General features: G+C 36.6%; 1 protein-coding gene across 1 annotated transcript in view; it reads left to right on the top strand.

The window, feature by feature from the left end:
* The window catches only part of LOC107102790 (zinc finger E-box-binding homeobox 2-like), a 42,815-nt gene extending 23,696 nt beyond the window's left edge, over positions 1–19,119 (top strand). The window contains exons 2-8 of the mRNA XM_015402225.1: positions 5,003–5,287; positions 7,543–7,719; positions 12,416–12,609; positions 12,744–12,855; positions 13,091–14,568; positions 14,740–14,923; positions 16,262–19,119. Of these exons, the coding sequence (XP_015257711.1) occupies positions 5,003–5,287; positions 7,543–7,719; positions 12,416–12,609; positions 12,744–12,855; positions 13,091–14,568; positions 14,740–14,923; positions 16,262–16,875 (3,044 nt within the window). The 3' untranslated portion in view covers positions 16,876–19,119. The remainder of the gene's footprint in view (positions 1–5,002; positions 5,288–7,542; positions 7,720–12,415; positions 12,610–12,743; positions 12,856–13,090; positions 14,569–14,739; positions 14,924–16,261) is intronic.
* The last annotated feature ends 307 nt before the right edge of the window (positions 19,120–19,426 follow it).

The raw sequence follows: 19,426 nt of genomic DNA, 5'->3' as shown, positions 1-19,426 counted from the left end.
TAATCCTAACCCCAAACTTGCCAATTTACTGCTATAATTAGACATCTCTCTATTGGCATGGTTTTATCATAAAACATTATTTTGTTTTTTTTGGACACAAGAGGAAAGGCAGCAGAAAGTATATATAAAGTGTTAGATCTGAAGGTACTGTTGTTGTCAAACGATCAGAAACAGCCCCCAGAAGTCGATTGACATTGTCAAGCATGATGCAGCACACTACAGTTATTACTGTCTGCATATGACTCATGAGCTTCCCACACACATTACTTTGCAAGCACAACTCCAGCGTGCCATTTTCTACTGCACTGGATTCCAAAAAGTTAGACTGTCTTGACACTCGCTCACACAGTGCAGGTCCATCACCCCTAACCCCACTCTGCACATTTGCAAACAGCTCTGCTATTGCAGGCAATCCAAGATCTCTGCTTTAAGACTCAGCTGGGTATTAAAGGATATGAATATCGTGTGCATATTAAATGCTTTTATCATTATTATCATGGTTAGGGTAATATTTGCTGAAAAAAGCAAAGATTAGTTTCCTGTTATGAAGCTATTGCAATAAGAGAAAAGAGAGCAACATTAATCGGTTACTTATTTTACTTACTATACTTTTCTAATTTTGTCCTGAGACGCTTAATGTCTCAGTGAGATAACCTGTTTAAAACAATACTAATAAATAAGTCAAAACGTATCACATTTGGATTTTTAAAATGTAGCATTTACGTATTTTTTGTTTTTCATCAGATGACAGTAATTCCAACGAAAAAGACACATCTACCACATCATTAGAACGGATTTTATTGTTTGGAACACTTTAAAGGAGTCCATCAGTACTTGTAAATAAAATGTATGTGTTAAGAGTTTGTAACAAAACTCAGCATATTTTGCAATCCCCCTTTGTTCAGAAGTTCAGAAACTAAATTTAGTCTGAAGCCAGAACAGTCATTGCGGTGAATATGTACGCTGTATTTTAAGAGTAAAGATAATGCTGTATATAATTTTGAATTAGCGATAAAATATGCTATTTGAAGTGACAAAGTGCGGTATATATTTATTTTGCTTATTGGTCCTGGTCCAGTCTCTCTGCTGTGATGACGCTGTTGAGAAAATAAAAGTTATTAAGCTATTTTAGGCATGAAACTAGGGCTAAAACTATTAATTGGAATAATTGTGATTAATCCATTATTTAAATAATCATCAACTAATTTTAGTCATGAACTGGAATAAAGAGAGTGTAAAAAATGCCTTTAGCTGACAGAGCGACCCACTTAGAGCAATAATTATATAAAAAACTTTTCAAGTGGAAAAGTTTGACTTTCATCTGATTTAATTTCATAAAAACATCTTCTTCAAGGAACCGTTATCAGATTATTAATCGATTAATCAAATAAATAATCGCCAGATTAATCAATTAGCCCTACATGAAACCTTGTCTAATTATTATATCCTGGAGACAGATGAGTTTAGAGGTTTATATTATGACCTTTGAAACCATTTAAAACAATTGGCAAATCTTTTATGATAATTTAAAAATTATTATCATTTCTCTCTGCAGGTCATAATGCAAAGTGCACCCAGCAGTGTTTCTGCACACAGCGGTAAACAAACTTACACTTAGACAAACTTTATTGTCATTTTGTACAAACAGAGTGTATACAAAGCGAAATTTCATTTTGTACAGCTCTGAAGACATTTCCATTTCTAAGGTGCAGCAGTGATAAAATGTAAACATGGTGATCAGATGTAAACATAAGACTCAGATATGATTTACAGTTTTTTCCAACATTAGTGGTTTTTTTTTTTCATTTTTACTTAATGAAATTTTGCTATTGCCTTTTATAATATATATATATATTTTAATTAATACATTAAAACCACAGACTGCATCCAAAACACTAAATGTACCCTGCACTCACTCCATGTGTTTTTTTTTTTTTACATTACAGTGCTTACTGTACATTATTTCAATTAGCCTTCAGCTTCAGCTTGCAGTGTAAACTATTTCCATTTTTACTCTGAAGGCTTAGAAGCCTTATTTGTCTCATTTTGTTTGCCTTATTGAACCAGTAGAAATACACTTGTCAGACTGCATAAAGCCAATATTATTTTTCCTATGTTCTGTCCAGTATATGCAGATATTTTGCTGCTTTAATTATTGGTCAAGAAATATGAGAAGCTGGTGACATGTTAAACAGACATTCCAGCCTTTTTTGAAAAAGCTGCAACATGAAAACTGCAGTGGTGCTGATGAGACACAATTAGACCTTCTTGGATAGAAAGCCTGTTAGATCACACCATAATGACCCTTGAAAATGTCTCTGAATGATTAAATTTGTTCCTGATTCTAAAATGCTTCATGGTCAGGATGTTTGGGCGCGCCCTGACCTTTTAATACGCCTTAGAGCTGCTGGTTCAACACTTATAGAACATTCAGCAGGAATTAAAAGTTGGACAAGCAGGCTTTTTAATACTTTAGGGAAAAACTGCCTATGAGTTGATCCTTATTTCAGTAGGAAAGATCTGAAATCATAGAATATTGCCATTATTTAATAAACGTTATTTGAGGTATGGTGGGGGTTTTTTTTTTATTCTCTGGAATTTTTTATTATAATTTTTTTTTTATTTTCATTTATCTAACCAAAATGCCAATTAGGGAAAAGCATTGAAAATTAGCTTTGGCTACACAAGTCGAAGTAAGTGCAGATGTGCAGCCAGATGTCAAATTAGTTAACTTTTGCCGCTAGCTGCATGAGACTGTAGGGAATTTATTTTGTGTTCCTCTGTATGAACAAAATCATTATTGTACAGTTATTCACCATAAGGTACATCATTTCTTGATGCTCTTTGCTGGTGGAGATATGTTTGGTTTGATTCTCCCTGGGGCAAAATCAAAAAATCATGCACTATGTGATTGATTTCATTTATAACATTAACAGTAAATAACATCAGTTTTATCATGGTAAAGGTTAAACCTACAGCTGTTTTATCCTATGGTCCAAAGCTTAAATGAAGGATGTAGTTGCTCTACAAATAAATCAGTGTACTAGATAATGAAAGCCATCCCAGCTTTGTGCCATTTAATGACAACCCATGCAGACTCAGTGTCATTTAATGTCATGAAAGAGAAAATTAAAGCCAATTTGATGCTAATTAGCAACAGATTTCCTTCTTACTCTCTCCTATTATCCCAGGACTCTTCCTTCAGGGTTTAACAGATCAACATCACCATAAAAAACAATTTCAACCCTCTTAGAAAACAGTGATTCTTTCCTACGTTAGCGTCTCGGCGGAGCGCCTTTGGCTCAGTAGCCCTGTCTGAATCAGAACCTTGCAAGAGTGGTGTTTAATGGGGGCTTAGCTGATACAAACTGAAACACATGTAGGAGTTAATTTTTTTAGATTGGCTAATCAGAGGAAATAATTGCACATGCTGACTACAGAGTGTTTTTTAGTGTTTGTGATTGTGGGCCGCCCCCTCTGTGGCAGCGGGACCCCTGTTGCTCTTTCAGTATCGGACTGACTGTACATGCCGAGTGTGTGAGTGACTCCTTCATCTGTATGTTAAGCCGGTGAGAGCGTCTTTTGTTTTGCAGACAGGTTTACTTTTGTAACACTGAGCTGCGAGTCTTTACAGGAAGAGTTAAAAGCAAATTTATCATAAATTTGCGTGTGTCCCCCCCCAAAGGTTAGTATGCAGTTGCCTCAAAAATATATATATAAAAATGTAACGTTATTTATGTTGTTATGATTCAGGGGTAAAAAGTAAGAAGGTGGGTTTAGAAAATAAATTGAAAACATGTCATTTTTCAGACTTTTTTAAGTACATAAATTCTAAGTCTCTTCAAAGAATCAGTTTTTGCTCTTAAACCGTTTTTTATTTTTTTTATTTTACTGTGTTGTAATTAGATATCATTCATCAGAGAGGAAAACGAGTCTTCTTAAAAGGGAAGAGAATAAGAATCAGCATTTGGGGATAGAGGCTGAAAGCATGTGTTTGTGATTGTCATTTATTGTCTCTTCCGTGGGAAAAACGAAAGCGTCTCTTCGCTGCAGCCTGAGTGGGGACTGGTGGAGAGAAGCTCCTTAGATTGCAGCGTCTAATGTTTTTTTCTTACTGCAGAAGAGCATGCCTGGGGAATCATTAAGACACAGCTATACTGTTCCCCATAGTATAGATAGTCCTTATCTATACAATTTGAACAGATGTATGTCTTCTAACATTTTCAGCAGCTAATCTCCTCCAACTTTAATGCCATAAAAGAAGGAATTTTTCCAAAAACAAAAACATTCTTGATCTATAGGCAGGAGTTTGTATACTTACTATAATGGAAATCTAGATTAAATGTGTTTTGGGTTTTTTTCAGTTTGGAAGGGTTATAAAATATCTGGAAAGGTGTATTTTTAAAATTTCTGTAAATGAGAAGAATCTTGATTATAGTAATTTAAACTGCAAATGAAACAAGCTATGTATCTGAGGTTGATCAGGTAAAGTATTTAATTCGAGGCAAAAAGAAATCTGCCTATTTATAAATAACTTGTTTTGTAAATGTAATACAATAATATTTGACTTATTTTTAGTATTGAAAATTGCTAAGTTGATATTTTCTCTGTCTGTGTTATACAACTTTATGATGCAATTAAATACAAAAACAGAACGTAATTCAGATGATCTCAAGATTATTTCAACAATCTGGATCAGGTTTGGATATCTGTTTTTATCCATGTTTTTCCCTATTTGGCAACACTTCCTTCTGTGTGTTTTTATTTTTTGACTTTGGATGTAACTTGAAAAATGTATACATGCAAAGTTATATTTAATAATAAAAACTCTGTGCAGAAGTAAATGCAGCTGTTTTTGGTAAATTTTAGCAAACTTACATTTTTATTCCAGACTGAATAAAAGACAAACATATATATAAAAAAAAAATACTTTTCCAGTTCAGACAGATCAGTTTAATAATTGTGTCTCATCTTCTCAGATTTCTACCTTATTTCTTCACAGTGGATACTGAGCAGGTCAGCGCTCTGGGATCTGAGGAAGACGATGAGGTGGGGTTGTGGAGCCTGGAGCCCCAGGATTGCCACGAGAGCCCAGACAAGACGAGCCTGACACCCAGCGAGGTGGCGGAGGAGCCCGGCAGCCCTGTCCACTTTACGCGACCACCGGGCCTCAGCCCTGGAATCAGGATCTGCTGGGGCCAGGTGGAGTCAGAGGCTCCGGCTGAGGAGGACGACACGCACGCGTCCACAGAAGTAGAGAGGGAGCAGGAACCACTGAGGATGTACTGTAAGTCTTAAACTGTAGCAAAAATAACTACTGTATGGGTAAACAAGTTAGTGTTTTTTTTTTCTGATGCAACAAAGGGCTGTTCTCACCTTCATATCAACTCCTTATGAAACCATGCCTTCCCTATGAGCTGTTGCTTTTTTCACAGTTCTCTTTGAAAAGGCTTCTTTCTGAAAGCATGACAAAAGAACTCATCCCACACAAAGTCACCATATTTCCATGCATCAAAGAGGTGACGTTACGGTACTGAAATCAGCACTGCGCAACGTGAGGCTTTCTCTTTTATTTAGTGAAGATCAAAGCCTCTCACTCCGCTTGCCTACTAACAATCACTTAGCTCCCTCGCCTTGTGTGATTTGGCCCTGCCCGATGAAGGCAAAGCTGAGTTTTTACAACACTCAGCCACACAGACTCTTCACTAGCCACATAAAAAAATGGCCCGAAATATGCCAACATCTGCAAACATTTGAAAAATCTTCCTCAAAGTCAGAAGAGAGAGAGAGAGCTGATTGGCTGGATCCATGATAGGAGCTCTTGCTTCTCCACAAACATCAGTGGCTTTGATTCTTTGCCCGCCTGTCATTGCGCTCAAGGGTACAAATGAGAAGAAATTCCTTGAATCTGTCTTCATATTTGGCCAATAAGCTTCATGAATTTATTATTAGATCTTTCTAACTCATGTAAACAATTCAATCCCAATAGAATCCCATGCACAGTGCCATTTTTTGGTTTATCCTCACTCCGTCTTCACACGCTTAAAACTGTTGTGTTAAAAAAATGCATGAGCACAGCGAGTATAGGCCCGCAAAAACTGAGCGAAAGCTCTTAAGAATACAATAGTTTACCACAAGAGCACTCAAAGATCAGTCAGAGTTAATCAACGACAAAAAAGCTAACTTTAAAATCCTCAAATAAGAAATAGAACCGTCACAAGGTTCCAAATATTTGATTTTTTTATGTAATACAAAATACCACCTAATTGCAGAATTCATACTGTTCAAAGTCTTTTTACTGATCAAAATCATAGAACTATCACATGCATTTGAATCCACTCTCCTAAACCCCCATTATATCCACTGAGAAAAACTGCCTTTGTCTAAATAATCTAGATTAATCAGTAAATTGCGTCCAGCTCTGTAAAAGCCTAGCGTTTGGTAGTGGAAGCATCATGCGGTGGGGATGTTTTCTTTAGGAGGTACAGGGATTCTGGTCAGAGCTGATTAAAATGTTGAGGTTCAACATTCAGCGGGACAATAAACAATATGGGCTGGAATGGTTCAATCCAGATATAGCTCATATTCTAGTGTTAATATGGCCTAGGGAGTGGATGATACTTCATTAACAATATCTATCATAATTAGATTTTACTTAATAACAGTGAGTTTTAATACACATTACAGTCTATGATTACAGCTTTTAAGAGTTATTTCTAGTTTTTGCTTTTTGTTACTCAAAACAAATATTTCTACGGTGTCTATTGGAAGAGTTTTATATACAGCTCAACATGATTGTCAAAAGTTGTTTTACAGAGTTTTGTTGTAGGGATAGTTGGCAGTTTTTCTTAAGCTTTTATTTTGTTTTTATAGATATTGAAATACACTTTATCGACTAAAAATATAAAAAGATGTCATAAAATGCATTTTGGCCATATTGTCCAGCCCTAATAAGCCCATGTCAAACTAACTATATCATTTCAATTGACAATATGAAAGAAGAATTGAACATGTATTTTTTAAATAATGTATCTGACGGAACTTTTCAAAGAAGATTTGTTAAAAAGTTCAGTCTCTAGAGGTAAAAATCTGACTAATCCTGGAGACTTGGATCAGTAATAAGAGCATATATGGTTCTGTAAAGTATTGAAAATAAATACATGTTATTCTTCAGATTTTAGTTTAGTTTTCCAATGCAACAGTAAATTAATTGCACAGGACTTTATCTGGAGACACCAGGTTTAAGAGGGACTGTGCACAATGATGCATGTCAGACGTTTAGTTTCTATTTGCTAATTACAAAATAAAGCAAAACCATTACGTTGATTAACTATCTAAAGTACCCAGAGATTTCTGATAAAAGGCGACAAAATATGCAAAGGTTTATGTTTTAGTTTGATTTAAAAGAAAAATATTTTTTCAAACCATTTTCCGTTTCCTTTTATCAAGAACTTCTACTTCAAAGGCTAAAAACCAGCGGGTTGACTTTTAACACAATGGTAGCAGTCACATTAAGCAATGTATTTTCTTTTTCTCTGGCAGGTAAGAACTCAGACTCCCAGAATCATTTTGAAGATCTACCCCATTATGAGTTTGTGTCTCAGCTGAGGAGGGATTCGGTAAACTCCTCGGCTGTTTACCGTCAGAGCAGCAGACACGATGAGCTCCCTCCTGCCATCTGGTCGCCGGGAGCACAGCACTGCTCACCTGAATCAGCAGGTAAGTTATCAGACAAACCTGCATGATGCTAACTTTGACATAGAAAACTTCAGATCAGTTTTTACTTATTAAAGTGTTAAAGGCATCCAGTTGCACTTCTGATAATGCATCTATCTTATCATAAGTGTTAAAGTAATTCTGAGAAAACGGAGGTTGGCTATTGCTTCTGGTTTACCAACAAATCTTATCATTGCAGGAAAATGTATTAATTTAAATGCAAGCAAATTTTAAGCTATTTTTTCTCTTTCATATTAAAGATCTCATATTTCCATTTGGTATTGCAGCATATTGTATGTAGGACATTTTGTCAGTATTTGCACGCAAGAGAAAGAAGGACAGAGGTACATTCTTGTATGTTATTATAGTCATATCTGTAGCATATTATTCAAGAATATCATTTTGATGCACTAGCTAGGTTTTAAACATGGAATATATGAAGGACAGTTGACAGTTAAGCTAAAAAGAGCTTCTTGTCCTAATAAGGGATATTTTTATTCTATTACCTGTGTTAACGGATCTGCATGCTGTCCTTTTAATTTCATAATTTAGAAGGTTTCTTAAAAACATCTGGTTGTCAATTTCTCCATGGAAGCCATATAGATAGTTTGATTTAAAATACTTAGAAGGTGACTGAATGAAGACGATCAGCTAAGGAGTTTTATAATGTTTACTTTGGGCAAGAGAATCACTTAATAATAATAATTTATTCTTGTGAATAAATGTTTTTTTTTCAATAACTTCAGTGAATTTTAATATAAAAAATTAGGTGAGCGATTTAGGATTTATAACAGATTGTATGCATCTGTACAATATTAGACATCAATAGTACAGATACGGGTGGTCAGTCATGGTATCGTTTATCATCAAAAGGAGGAAAAAACTTTTTATTTATTGTCTGTTTCTGGCAATAATGATTAAACTCTAATTTGAGGTTAAAATCTAAAAATAACAATATGATCTGTTTTTTTTACTTTCCTTTTTTTTTTTTACCCCATTGTTGATTTCCTAACAGCATTATTAAATAGTAATATATTTGGATAATATAATCAAATGTGAATATGGTGTTCTGCGTAGCAAGATTTTAAAGGGACACATTATATTGCAGTTTTAGAGTAGTTTTATTTTTTGCAGGTTTCTGGATCTTGATACTTTCTTAATCAATTTTGCAATTAGTAAGAGTAATCCTAGAGATATTATAAAACATTTTACATCTTTATTGTTTTTCTTGAATGTATGTACCCACCCTTAATTTAAAATTTTGATTAAATGACCCTTTCAAGTTAAACGGGTTGCTTTTCTGACATAATTTAAGCATTTTTCACAAATTTAATTTCACTGTTTTATTTATTCTTTCTGTAGAAAACTTTTTGTGTTTTCTACATACATTTATCAACCATTTTAATAATTTTCAAATAACTACATTTATTTGGTAAAAGTATATATTTTTTAAACTTTGTCAAACAATTCCATTAAATAAAATAGTGGATCTGAATGCCTAAGTAAAGGTTTAGAATTTTTTGTTTTATTTTCTTTAATAAATGCATAAATAACTCAAAAACATCAATAAAAATTAATCATTAATTTCTTAAGTAATTGTTGGCTGTCTTAACCACAAAGATGCATGTGTTCTCTTTCTTATTGCTCACATTGATGGGTTAACGGACGCATTATGCTTATTTTGTGGCTGATTTTGTGGCCAATATAATGCTGTGAATAAAGCCCCTGCCAATGAGAATAAAAACCTTAAACCAAAACCCTTTTTTCACTGGTCATACTATTAGTGTAACTATGAGCAAGATAAAATCTCCTAATTCTCTATAATTCAGAGGAAATTTTTTTGTTGTTCAGAGCATGATAGCTTTACTGTATGTGACATTGAAAGTATAAAATATCGATAATGGTTAAAATAAATGCTAGATTTTGGCTGATATAGTAAATTGCAAAAGTTTTTAAATCTGTAATAGTTTTTTTTACATTTTGTTACTTTACTGCAACAGACTTGTGTGTATTTTGACATTGACAACAATATTGAGTTTTGAAGAAAATTAATGCCCATTTTCTTTTTTAGATTTTTCTTAGATTTTATACATATTTTCATACAACCTGGAAATCTGTGGCTGTGTATTTAACCCTCTAAATCTGAAATCCCTACATAAAGTCAAAATAATTTCAAAGTTGCCTGCAAAAAGTAACCTTAAAAGGAAATTAGACTTAGACTTAGACTTCTTTATTTGTCATTTTGTATGCACAGAGTGCATACAGAACGAAATTGCGTTACATACAGCTTATGAACGTTGCATTGATATTTCAAATGGCACAAGTTAAATAGGCTATAATATCTGGATAACAGCTGCCCTGGGAAGGCGTCATGCAACCTCAAGCCCAAGCAATCCCCCTGATAGTTTATAGATATATTTTAAGGTGGACTCAGGTATGCATCAATGTTCACAAACAAATGTTACAGAAAATTATTCAATATTTGATCTGAAAAACAATAAAATAAATTAATAGCATAACTGAAGACCCACCAAGGCATGGTGGTCTACCTGAACTGACAGACCACACAACTTAATTCTAATGGAAGAGGAGAGGAATTCCCAGGTTTAAAGAAAACTATTGAGGATTCCTGTTTGTAATTTACCCCAAGTCATGTAAAAGATGGAGCAAGCATGCAATAAACAGTGCTTTAATCGGATAAGACAACATACTGGAGCTTTTTACCTTATGCCCAAAACCTGATGTTAGCTACAAATCTTTATCTGCGCATTGGCCTGACCGTACTACATGGTAAATGGTGCGATGGCAGTATCACATTATGTCAAAGTGTTTTTCTTCAGCCTATAAGGATGGGTGTCCTGCAACTTTTAAAGGTTTCCCAGCTCTAAGACACCTGATTTACATGATTGTTATTCAACAAAAGTTTGTTACCCTGCAATTAATGGAAATCAAAAGGAAAAAAGAAAGCCCTGCAGGACAGCGCCCCTTGAGGGCCTAGATGGTTCCTACAGCCATTGCTGCAATGGAATGGTTTATATAAAAAAAACATTGGTCTAGTCAAAGTCCATGCACACCAGAAGCTGTAATAAAACTTGAAAATGATGGCTGTCCATCCAGTCTGATAGAGAACCCTTCTTGTCGTGAGGAATGGGCAAAATTCAACAGAGCAAAGCCGATAAGAAAAAATTCCCCAACGCTTTAAACTAGTATAACTAGTATGTAAATAGTATAGCTAGTAAATACTTATAGGTATTTTACTTTCCCTTCACAATTATTCACTATTTTGTCAGAGTCTACCACATAATAATCAGATGAAATGCACTGAGGTTTATTCATTGAGTATTTATAATTATATAAGAGACTATACAACAAACATTTTGAAGCATCTAAGAATACTTCATCTACTGCTAATTAGGCTTTCACCGATACTAACCTTTTTCAACCCCTGGAAAATATTTGGTATTTGTTATATACCATGTGGATGAAAAATGGTAAATAATTAGAAGCATAAAAATATGTTAAGGAACTTGAAAAATTGCCTTTTTCATCTCAGCGAGGAAAGTATCTTTTTAAGAATCAAGATTTATAAGGAGGAAATATGCAAGCCACACACCACAATTTGACTATATTTGAAGGTTAATCTGCAAACAATCAAGAAATATACCGTATTATTACCAAGAGCATAATTCCACAAACGACCCTTTTTCTTTAGTATCACTACCATGACAAATTAGTAATGTACCTGGATTCAATGTTTGAGTAATACCCTACTTCTCATTGATTCAAACTAGTTTTATTTGTCTTACATCCTGAAATGACGATTGCCAAGAAAAGCAACAAAAAAACCCATGATACAGTTAAAAAAACTCCTGACACAGTTGAAATATTCGAAATATTGATATTGTTTTTATGAGGACATGTTAAGAAATAAATACAATTTTCAAAGCAAAAGGGCAAAGAGGCAACCAAAGAAGACTCAAATGCAGGACTGAACTCAGGGAAATTAAGTAAAAAAATAAATAAATTTAATGTGCTACTGCACAATGAGTGGAGCTACTGGTGCAAATTTCATAAAGCAAGGCTGGTCAAAAAAACAAGGAGAGCATATAGCTTAACTGCTAGGCAAGGTAGAATAAAGACTGGGACGTTTGACACACATGACAAAGACGAGCTGGCAAAGAAGGCTGCAGAGAAAGAGGTTTAAATAGGTGAGGCAATTGGCAACAAGAGACAGGTGAGCAGTATCAGGAAGGCTGATTAAAGGGAAATCCGAGGAAGTGAAGCAGTCTGAAATGAAAACAGAAATTAGTGAACCTAAATAAAACAGGAAGTTCAAAAAACAACTGAGCCAGACATAAAATGATAAAATGGAAAGAAAGAAACTAATCGGCAGATCTGCATGTAAAAATTGGTGACCAGAACAGATTTGGACGCATAATTTGAGATGGCAGAATCATCGATATTACTGCTTTTGGTTTTTCATCCTTGTAAGACACTGATTTAACCAGAATATTAGATATTTGCTTCACACACACTGAAGTCATGCTTTATGCTGTAGACCTGTGCCATTGGTGGCTGTGCATTTTGGATAAAAGTCAATCACACAGAACAACGATGCAATATTAGAAAATGCCTTAAACATAAAATGATGCATATTTGTAATTGTTCATCTTCATGTTTATAATTCTCTGGACTGCAGATGAAAACAGAAGCCAGCAAGCCTGTCCGTTTTGCCAACGAATGTATTGGCGAGGCGCCTCTTTGAGGGACCATGTCAAATACTGCCAGGAGAGGGAGAGAGGCCACATGGTCTGTCCACTCTGTGGATACACTGCCAACCATAGGTCCCAGATGGAGCAACACCTAGCACTTCACAATCAAATCCAGGACAAGGTGACACACACACGTACAAAAACCATGTCTATAACTTTCAAAACCAGTGAAGCATTTCGAAACTTTCCACAGACTGGGATAATTATTGTTTCCCTTTAGAGTCTAAACCTGATCACACCTTTCTGCTCTCCTAGAATGCCATCAGTTTGGACCAAAGCATGGAGACAAGGAAGTTCAAATGTCTGGAGTGTGGGAAAGCATTCAAGTACAAACACCACCTCAAAGAGCATCTTCGCATCCACAGTGGTGAGACATAAAATAAGATCAAAACAGCTCTGCTCGCACTTCATTTTGCCATTGTTTCCACTGAACTGCTAACCTTTACTTACTGTCAGAATCATACGGTATGAAATTATAACCAAATGGATGTGTTGATAGGACTAGGTTTTACATGATTCACTGCAGGACAAAATAATTATGGAAAAAAATTACACCCCACCCTGGAGGTATTTTCATCTCAAATCTTGGCCTCTGTGTTTAGGTGAGAAGCCGTATGAGTGCTCCAACTGCAAGAAGCGTTTTTCCCACTCTGGCTCCTACAGCTCTCATTTAAGCAGCAAAAAGTGCCTCAGTGGCGGAGGGCATGTCGGAGGGAACATGGGGAGTGGCCATAACGGACACAGCCAAAGCTCTTACCACAACTCTCTTCCTACATCTCCCTCTGCTGGTGGGGGTAGATCAAGCAATGACCACAGCTCCTTGTTGGCTTTACAAAATCAGGAAGGTATCAGGTCTCTGGGCCATTTGCAAACAGATTCTCACCAGCATACCCTGCTGGACTTCCATCAGAGCTTTCCTGGCACATCTGACCAAGCCAGTCTGTGGGATCGTTTACCGGATCTCCCTCTGAGAAGCAGTATCGTTAAAGGGACATCACTGTTGCCTTATCTTCACTCTGGGACCAAGTTTGACCAGATGCTGCAGGAGATGCTTCACAGAGATGTAAAAATAGAGCGAGACAAAGAAGAGGTAGAGGAGAGGAGGGTGATCCACAACGGAAGGGGGTTTGAGAGAAAGGTATCACCAGACAGGAGAAGAGAAGTGAGATCAGGTGAAGTACAGAGAGGTACATTTGGGATGACGTGTCGCTGGTGCTTGCAGCCCTTCCCAAATATGGCGGTCCTCCTACAGCATGAACACAGCCTCTGTAAGATGAACAGAGACGTAGTAGAAGCCACTGAGAGTTTTCGAAGGAAAGACCTATCCTCACCGCCTTTGTTCTTCTCCAGATCTGCTCTTCACTCAGAAAACACCCAACCAGCTGAAGCAACCAATGGATTCTCTGAAAACAGGTCACCTTTACAAAATCCTCGCTGGCAATCGGTCCCACAGCAGCTTCTAGAGGCAAGGCCGTCTCCTCCCCCCCGCCCCGATGCACTGTCCTCACGCATGTATCTGTCCAGCCAGGATAAGGGTAGTCCGAGCCACCTGTCCCCAAGGATGTCATCGCCTAGAGGCAGGAAAAGAGTCCCCTCCTCAGGCTTTAATTCGCCTGTCTGCCTGGAGGTCACAGGTGGTCCACCTGATGCCTCTCCACCACAGAAAGAGCCCCGCAGTCCGTGGTCTGCCCAGAATGAACCACTGGACCTCTCTCTACCTAAGCAGCTGTCAGAGCCAAAGGGAAGAAATACAACTCTTAACGGGATCTCAGGAAGAGAAGTACAGAGAGAGGTTAGGACCCAGCAACTGAGCAGACCAAGTCCGACTTCTCATCTGCCCCTACAGCAATTCCCCATCCTCAGCAGTTCTGGTGCTCCAGTGTTTCCAGCTTCAGTATTCAATGGGTTTAACATATTCAGCCAATCCGGTGTAGGACTTTCACTCCACGAAGGCCTGATGCAGACTCCATACAGTCAGGCAGCTTTAAGTCCTAGGTTTCTCTCACCTATGGCCTACATGATGGAAGCCAATGCAGAAGCTGTCCTGAAAAAGATCTACGAGGAGAGGCAAAGTTTTATGGTGAGAATGTCATTTATTGATTTATTATAAAAACAAAATTTCCAAAGGTATATACTAAACTAAGCAACAAAGTGAAATGAAAACAACATAACACAAATAAACAGGTATAGGACTGAATGTAAGCATAAGAAGCATGTGGTATTACATATCAACTGTTTAATGTTTCTGCAGGGTGAAGTGTTAAACCGTAGTGCTCTGGACTACCTCTCCATCACCGATGAGGGGTTTGAAGGAGAAGGAGGGCCAGGGAGGAAGAGGCTGAAGAAAACAGAGGAAGGACTTTATGCTTGTGACATCTGTGACAAAACCTTCCAGAAGAGCAGCTCTCTTCTCCGACACAAATACGAGCACACAGGTCTGTATCCACCTGCAGACTTAGTAGTGATGAGAAAAATAAGGTTTCCAGCCCTCCATTCAGTCATGAGAGAATAAATACATACATGTTCTTCCTCTATAAAATGATGTAAGTGAAGCAACAAGAATAAGTTGCTGTTTAATGCCCTTGATCATTAGTGAGTGATTAATGGTTGTCAACCTCTATAAAGCAGGCCTAGTGGAGGTTTACTGCTCTGAAGCAGCCTGGTGTTCAGAGCACAATGCCAAGGTAGAAATATAGGAATTATCATTATCGTTGATCTCCATAAATCTTCAAGGGATTATAATGCAGTTTGTAAATCCATAAAGTCGGTAGAAAAGAATAATTATGAATGAAAAACATTTGCGACAGCTACAAATCTTCCAATGAGTGAACGTCCCCCACCCTCAAATGAGAAACAAGAACTCATCTTAGACTCAGTAAGCATGTTATATTTTTCAATTTTGACAAAGAATAAATAACTAAAGATTTCTGGCAAAGTATTTTTTTCTTAAAGAGAGTTATAGTACGAGTTCTGTATGTTAGAAAGTGTGTTTTTGAGACAGGGTTGTCAAGAAAAACAAGTTATATTACTTAAAACATTGAATACCTTCAAAGATGGCAGTGGATGGATGATGATTTGGGTTTGTTTTTTATCCCTGACCTGATTTTTCTGATTCAAATGTTAGAGCTTCTGACTGATGGCTGCAAAACAACAAAAGACAGTTTAAAAATCTTCGGCTGAGGTTTACACTACTATTAAAGGTGGTTTTAGAATTAGGTCATGGGGTATATACGGTAATTATTTTTATTTTTTTTATTATATTTGGTTGCAAAATTCATTGTCTGCCTTGTGTGGTATAAGTGGCTGTTAAAATTTGTAAAACTTAGTTAAATATTAAATTAGATGATAAACTTAATCTCAAATCATATGCAAAAGCTTTTAAGAATGATAGAAATAAAAAACAAAGAAATAGAAGGCAGTGCTGTTTACAGTTGCTTTCACCCCAAATGCTCAACAATTGTTGGGATGTACTTTTAACATTTATTTTTTGTCCAGAAATTGCATTCTAATTACGATAAAAATACTTTTTTTGCATCATAAGCCAACTCATTGCCCATGCATAAAAACCACAAGTGGGTAGAGAGCTTAAGTGCTGGTTTACGAAGCTCATTCTTACACTAACATCAATCAACATTCTCACATTCTTTCACAATGTATTTCTCCTTTAACAACTACTGTATACCTTTAAAACAATAGAAGTTGGTCAATAATCTATTTGAATGAACTAAAATAGTATTTAAGTAAAATGGAGGCAATTGCTTTTATCGTTTCAGGTAAGCGTCCTCATGAGTGCAAGATCTGCAACAAAGCCTTCAAGCACAAGCACCATCTAATCGAGCACAGCCGGCTGCACTCCGGAGAGAAACCCTACCAATGTGACAAGTGCGGCAAACGCTTCTCCCACTCAGGCTCTTACTCCCAGCACATGAACCATCGCTATGCATACTGCAGCAAAGACCAGGATCCGGACCAGGATCAGGAGGAGATGCCTCTCACCCCAGGAGCAGGTAGCAGTTTGGTGGGCAGCCTCGGTGAAGACAAATCTCTGTCTGTGGATGACCCCCTCATGACCCACTCCTTCCTCAGCGACTCCAGTCTAGACGGAGCTCCGGATGCTTTGAAGGAGAGCGAGGAAAAAGAGGAAAGAGTACAGAAGATACACAAAGGTCTGCTAGAAGTAACAGAGGATCTGAGGAGTAGTCCCAATGGAGGGTCACTCACAGATGGCAGCAACTTGCGAAATAAGCTTAGTAACTGTGAATCAGGAAATCATATTAACAAAACAGAGAACCAAATGTGGGGCAGAGACACTCCGGACCAGAATGGGGGTTTGGATAAATGTGAAATGAACATGGAATTAACAGAGTTACCTACAATAATAATTTAACAAGACTTTAAAAAAGTACTCTTTTTAAATATAAATATATATATATATTCTTTCATATACAACAGCCTCAGCATTGTTTGTTTTTATTATTTTACATGAAAACATGCACAAAGCACCAAAGATCACATGGCCTTAAAATGGATGAAGTCATGCCAATAAAAATTGTGTCAATGCAAAAGACAATGTTTTACCATTTTCAATAGACTTCACTTACAGACACACATCATTGTTTCTTTTTTTGTTGTTTTTTTATTTGTTTTTCAGGACAGCAAAAACCAAATTGGGTTGACCTCAAATTTAGATGTGACATTGCATACAGGCTTGCTGTTGTTTATTGCACACAAAATAAAAAGTTTGTTGTTTTCCAATTTAGAAACATAAGTATTTTTGCTTTATACAGTTGAAATTATGATTATCTGAAGGCCCTAAAGCGGTTTTCTGGTTGTTGGAATCAGATTTTGGTGTTCAATTTAATGTCCTAACAAAGCTTGAAAACGCAACGATTATGTAAGTTATGTATTTTTTGCTCTTAAGTGCACAAAACCCCTCTCAGTTCAGTATTTCTGTTGTTTTATGTGATGTTTTTAGGATTTATCTGTTTAATGTAATGATTTCTTTAATTGAAGCTTGTGACTGATTATATATGTTAGAGCTAATTGTCATGTTTGCTGTGAATTCAAAAATGTAACTCTTATTTGCCAGCTCCTCAGAGGTCTCAATCAGCCATCTGTTAAATGTTACAAACAAGCCCCCCAAAAAGAGGAACAGCTGGAAGGTAGCTGTTTATTCATGCTTCAAACAAAAAGATGTGGCCTGCACCTTTTTGAGCGTTCGCCTTACTGGGAGGACAGTCATTTCTGCATCTTTGCTTAAGATGTAAACGGGGGCAAAAGATAAAGATAGTGCCCGGGGGGGTTTCCCCTTTAAAGCAGCAGATTATGATAGGAAGCTTTTACCGTTTGCTTGATTGTCACAAAGAAATTGGTTGCTTTAATTCATCAAGTGCAAAGACATCTGCATTTTCTTGTAACAATTTACATGCGTTATGCCTATTTTTACAGTCACAGAGCATTAACGTGTCAAACTCTTAGGCTTTTTTGACGAGGTGTGGCAAGAGGGTCAAGACTCAGGACGCATAGATCAGTTTTGAACTTCCTCTTTCTGACTGCGGTGTAGTCAACGTGAAAAGTGCCTCAGATGTACTTAGACGACTGTGAGTAATCTGAAAAAGCCTTCGTATGATGAGGCAGTGCAGACGGTGGTGCATGAGGTGTGACTAAGCTTGCAGCGCTCATGCATACTGCGTACCAAAGATACTTCTTGTTCACATTCATGTGTGTGTGTGTGTGTGTGTGTGTGTTTGTGAGACCAAAGATATGCATGTGTGACACGCCAACTCATATGCTATTCTTGCATAGTTCCTTACCTGTTATCTTCCAGCTGAAGAACAGGCAAATAAGTTTTGCATTCACTCACTTTCTTCACTCCTCTAAAGTTTGTGTTGCTTTAAAAATGTCACACCCATGCATCTTTTGTATCAACCTTTTGTATATTGTCTTCTTTTTTTTGTAATAGAAATGTACAGAATTTGTCTTAAAAATCTTGTATTTCATTTATTTTTATAATTAAAACAAGACATTTTTGCACATTTTCTCTCGATTGGTTGTTTCAGATGCAGATTTCATAAGAGGCAAATAAAAATTTTTAGCCATGTAACGTCCTTTTTATGAGTCCGCCTTTCAAGTTCCATTCAGGAGTGTAGCTCTGCAATGAAATTGAGTGATGTGGTCAAATAGCAGCAAAAAGCGCAGCAGAAAGTTACTGATTAGTTACGAAATTAACTGTGGGAAGCTCAATTCTGCATCAGTACATAGCAGAATCCCACCCAGATGAATGCAGTTATGAGTAGTCTGCAGCTCTCATTTGAGTTCATAAAGTAAACATTTTTATTGCAATTTACCCTTTGATGTGGAGTAAAACTCTTCTCTACAAATTAACATACCATCCAAGGATTTTAAAGCATTCTTGGGGGAGCTACTTGTAACAAAAATGCATCTTGAGGCTAAATTTCTTGTGGTATCAGTCAGATTTAAGTTTTGCTCCATTTCTGACCAGGTTTGGTACGTTGATGTGCACATGCCTGTATCCGTTGTATAAGGTTTGTATTCTAAAGTTTAATTTAACTTGATCTGTGGATGTTAACATACATTTTGTACTGTTGGAGGATCCATTAAAAGAAAACGCCGTAGTAAAAGAAACAAGTATGTTACCTGAGGAACTTAATGTTAACACAAAAAAAAAACAGATGTGGTTGCTTCTGTGGTCTTTATTTGTTTACTTCCACAGATCTAAACCACGTTTCTCACCCATATAAACTTTGGAGCACTAGTGAGGACATTCTTTTTTCTGTTGCCAATGCTCCTGCACACATCCGTTCAACCTTTTCCTATTAAAAATGTATTTTTCAATCACGAAAACAGCAGCTTGTTAAAGCACAATCCAAGACACTGCCTCCTGTCTAGGTTCAGGTGATATATCAAATCCATATGTA

The sequence above is a fragment of the Cyprinodon variegatus genome, unplaced genomic scaffold (genome assembly GCF_000732505.1).
Source record: "Cyprinodon variegatus isolate N-32 unplaced genomic scaffold, C_variegatus-1.0 Scaffold34, whole genome shotgun sequence".
Taxonomy (NCBI): Eukaryota; Metazoa; Chordata; class Actinopteri; order Cyprinodontiformes; family Cyprinodontidae; genus Cyprinodon; species Cyprinodon variegatus.
The sequence above is the reverse complement of the archived record's forward strand: the minus strand, read 5'-3'. Positions and strand labels throughout refer to the sequence as shown.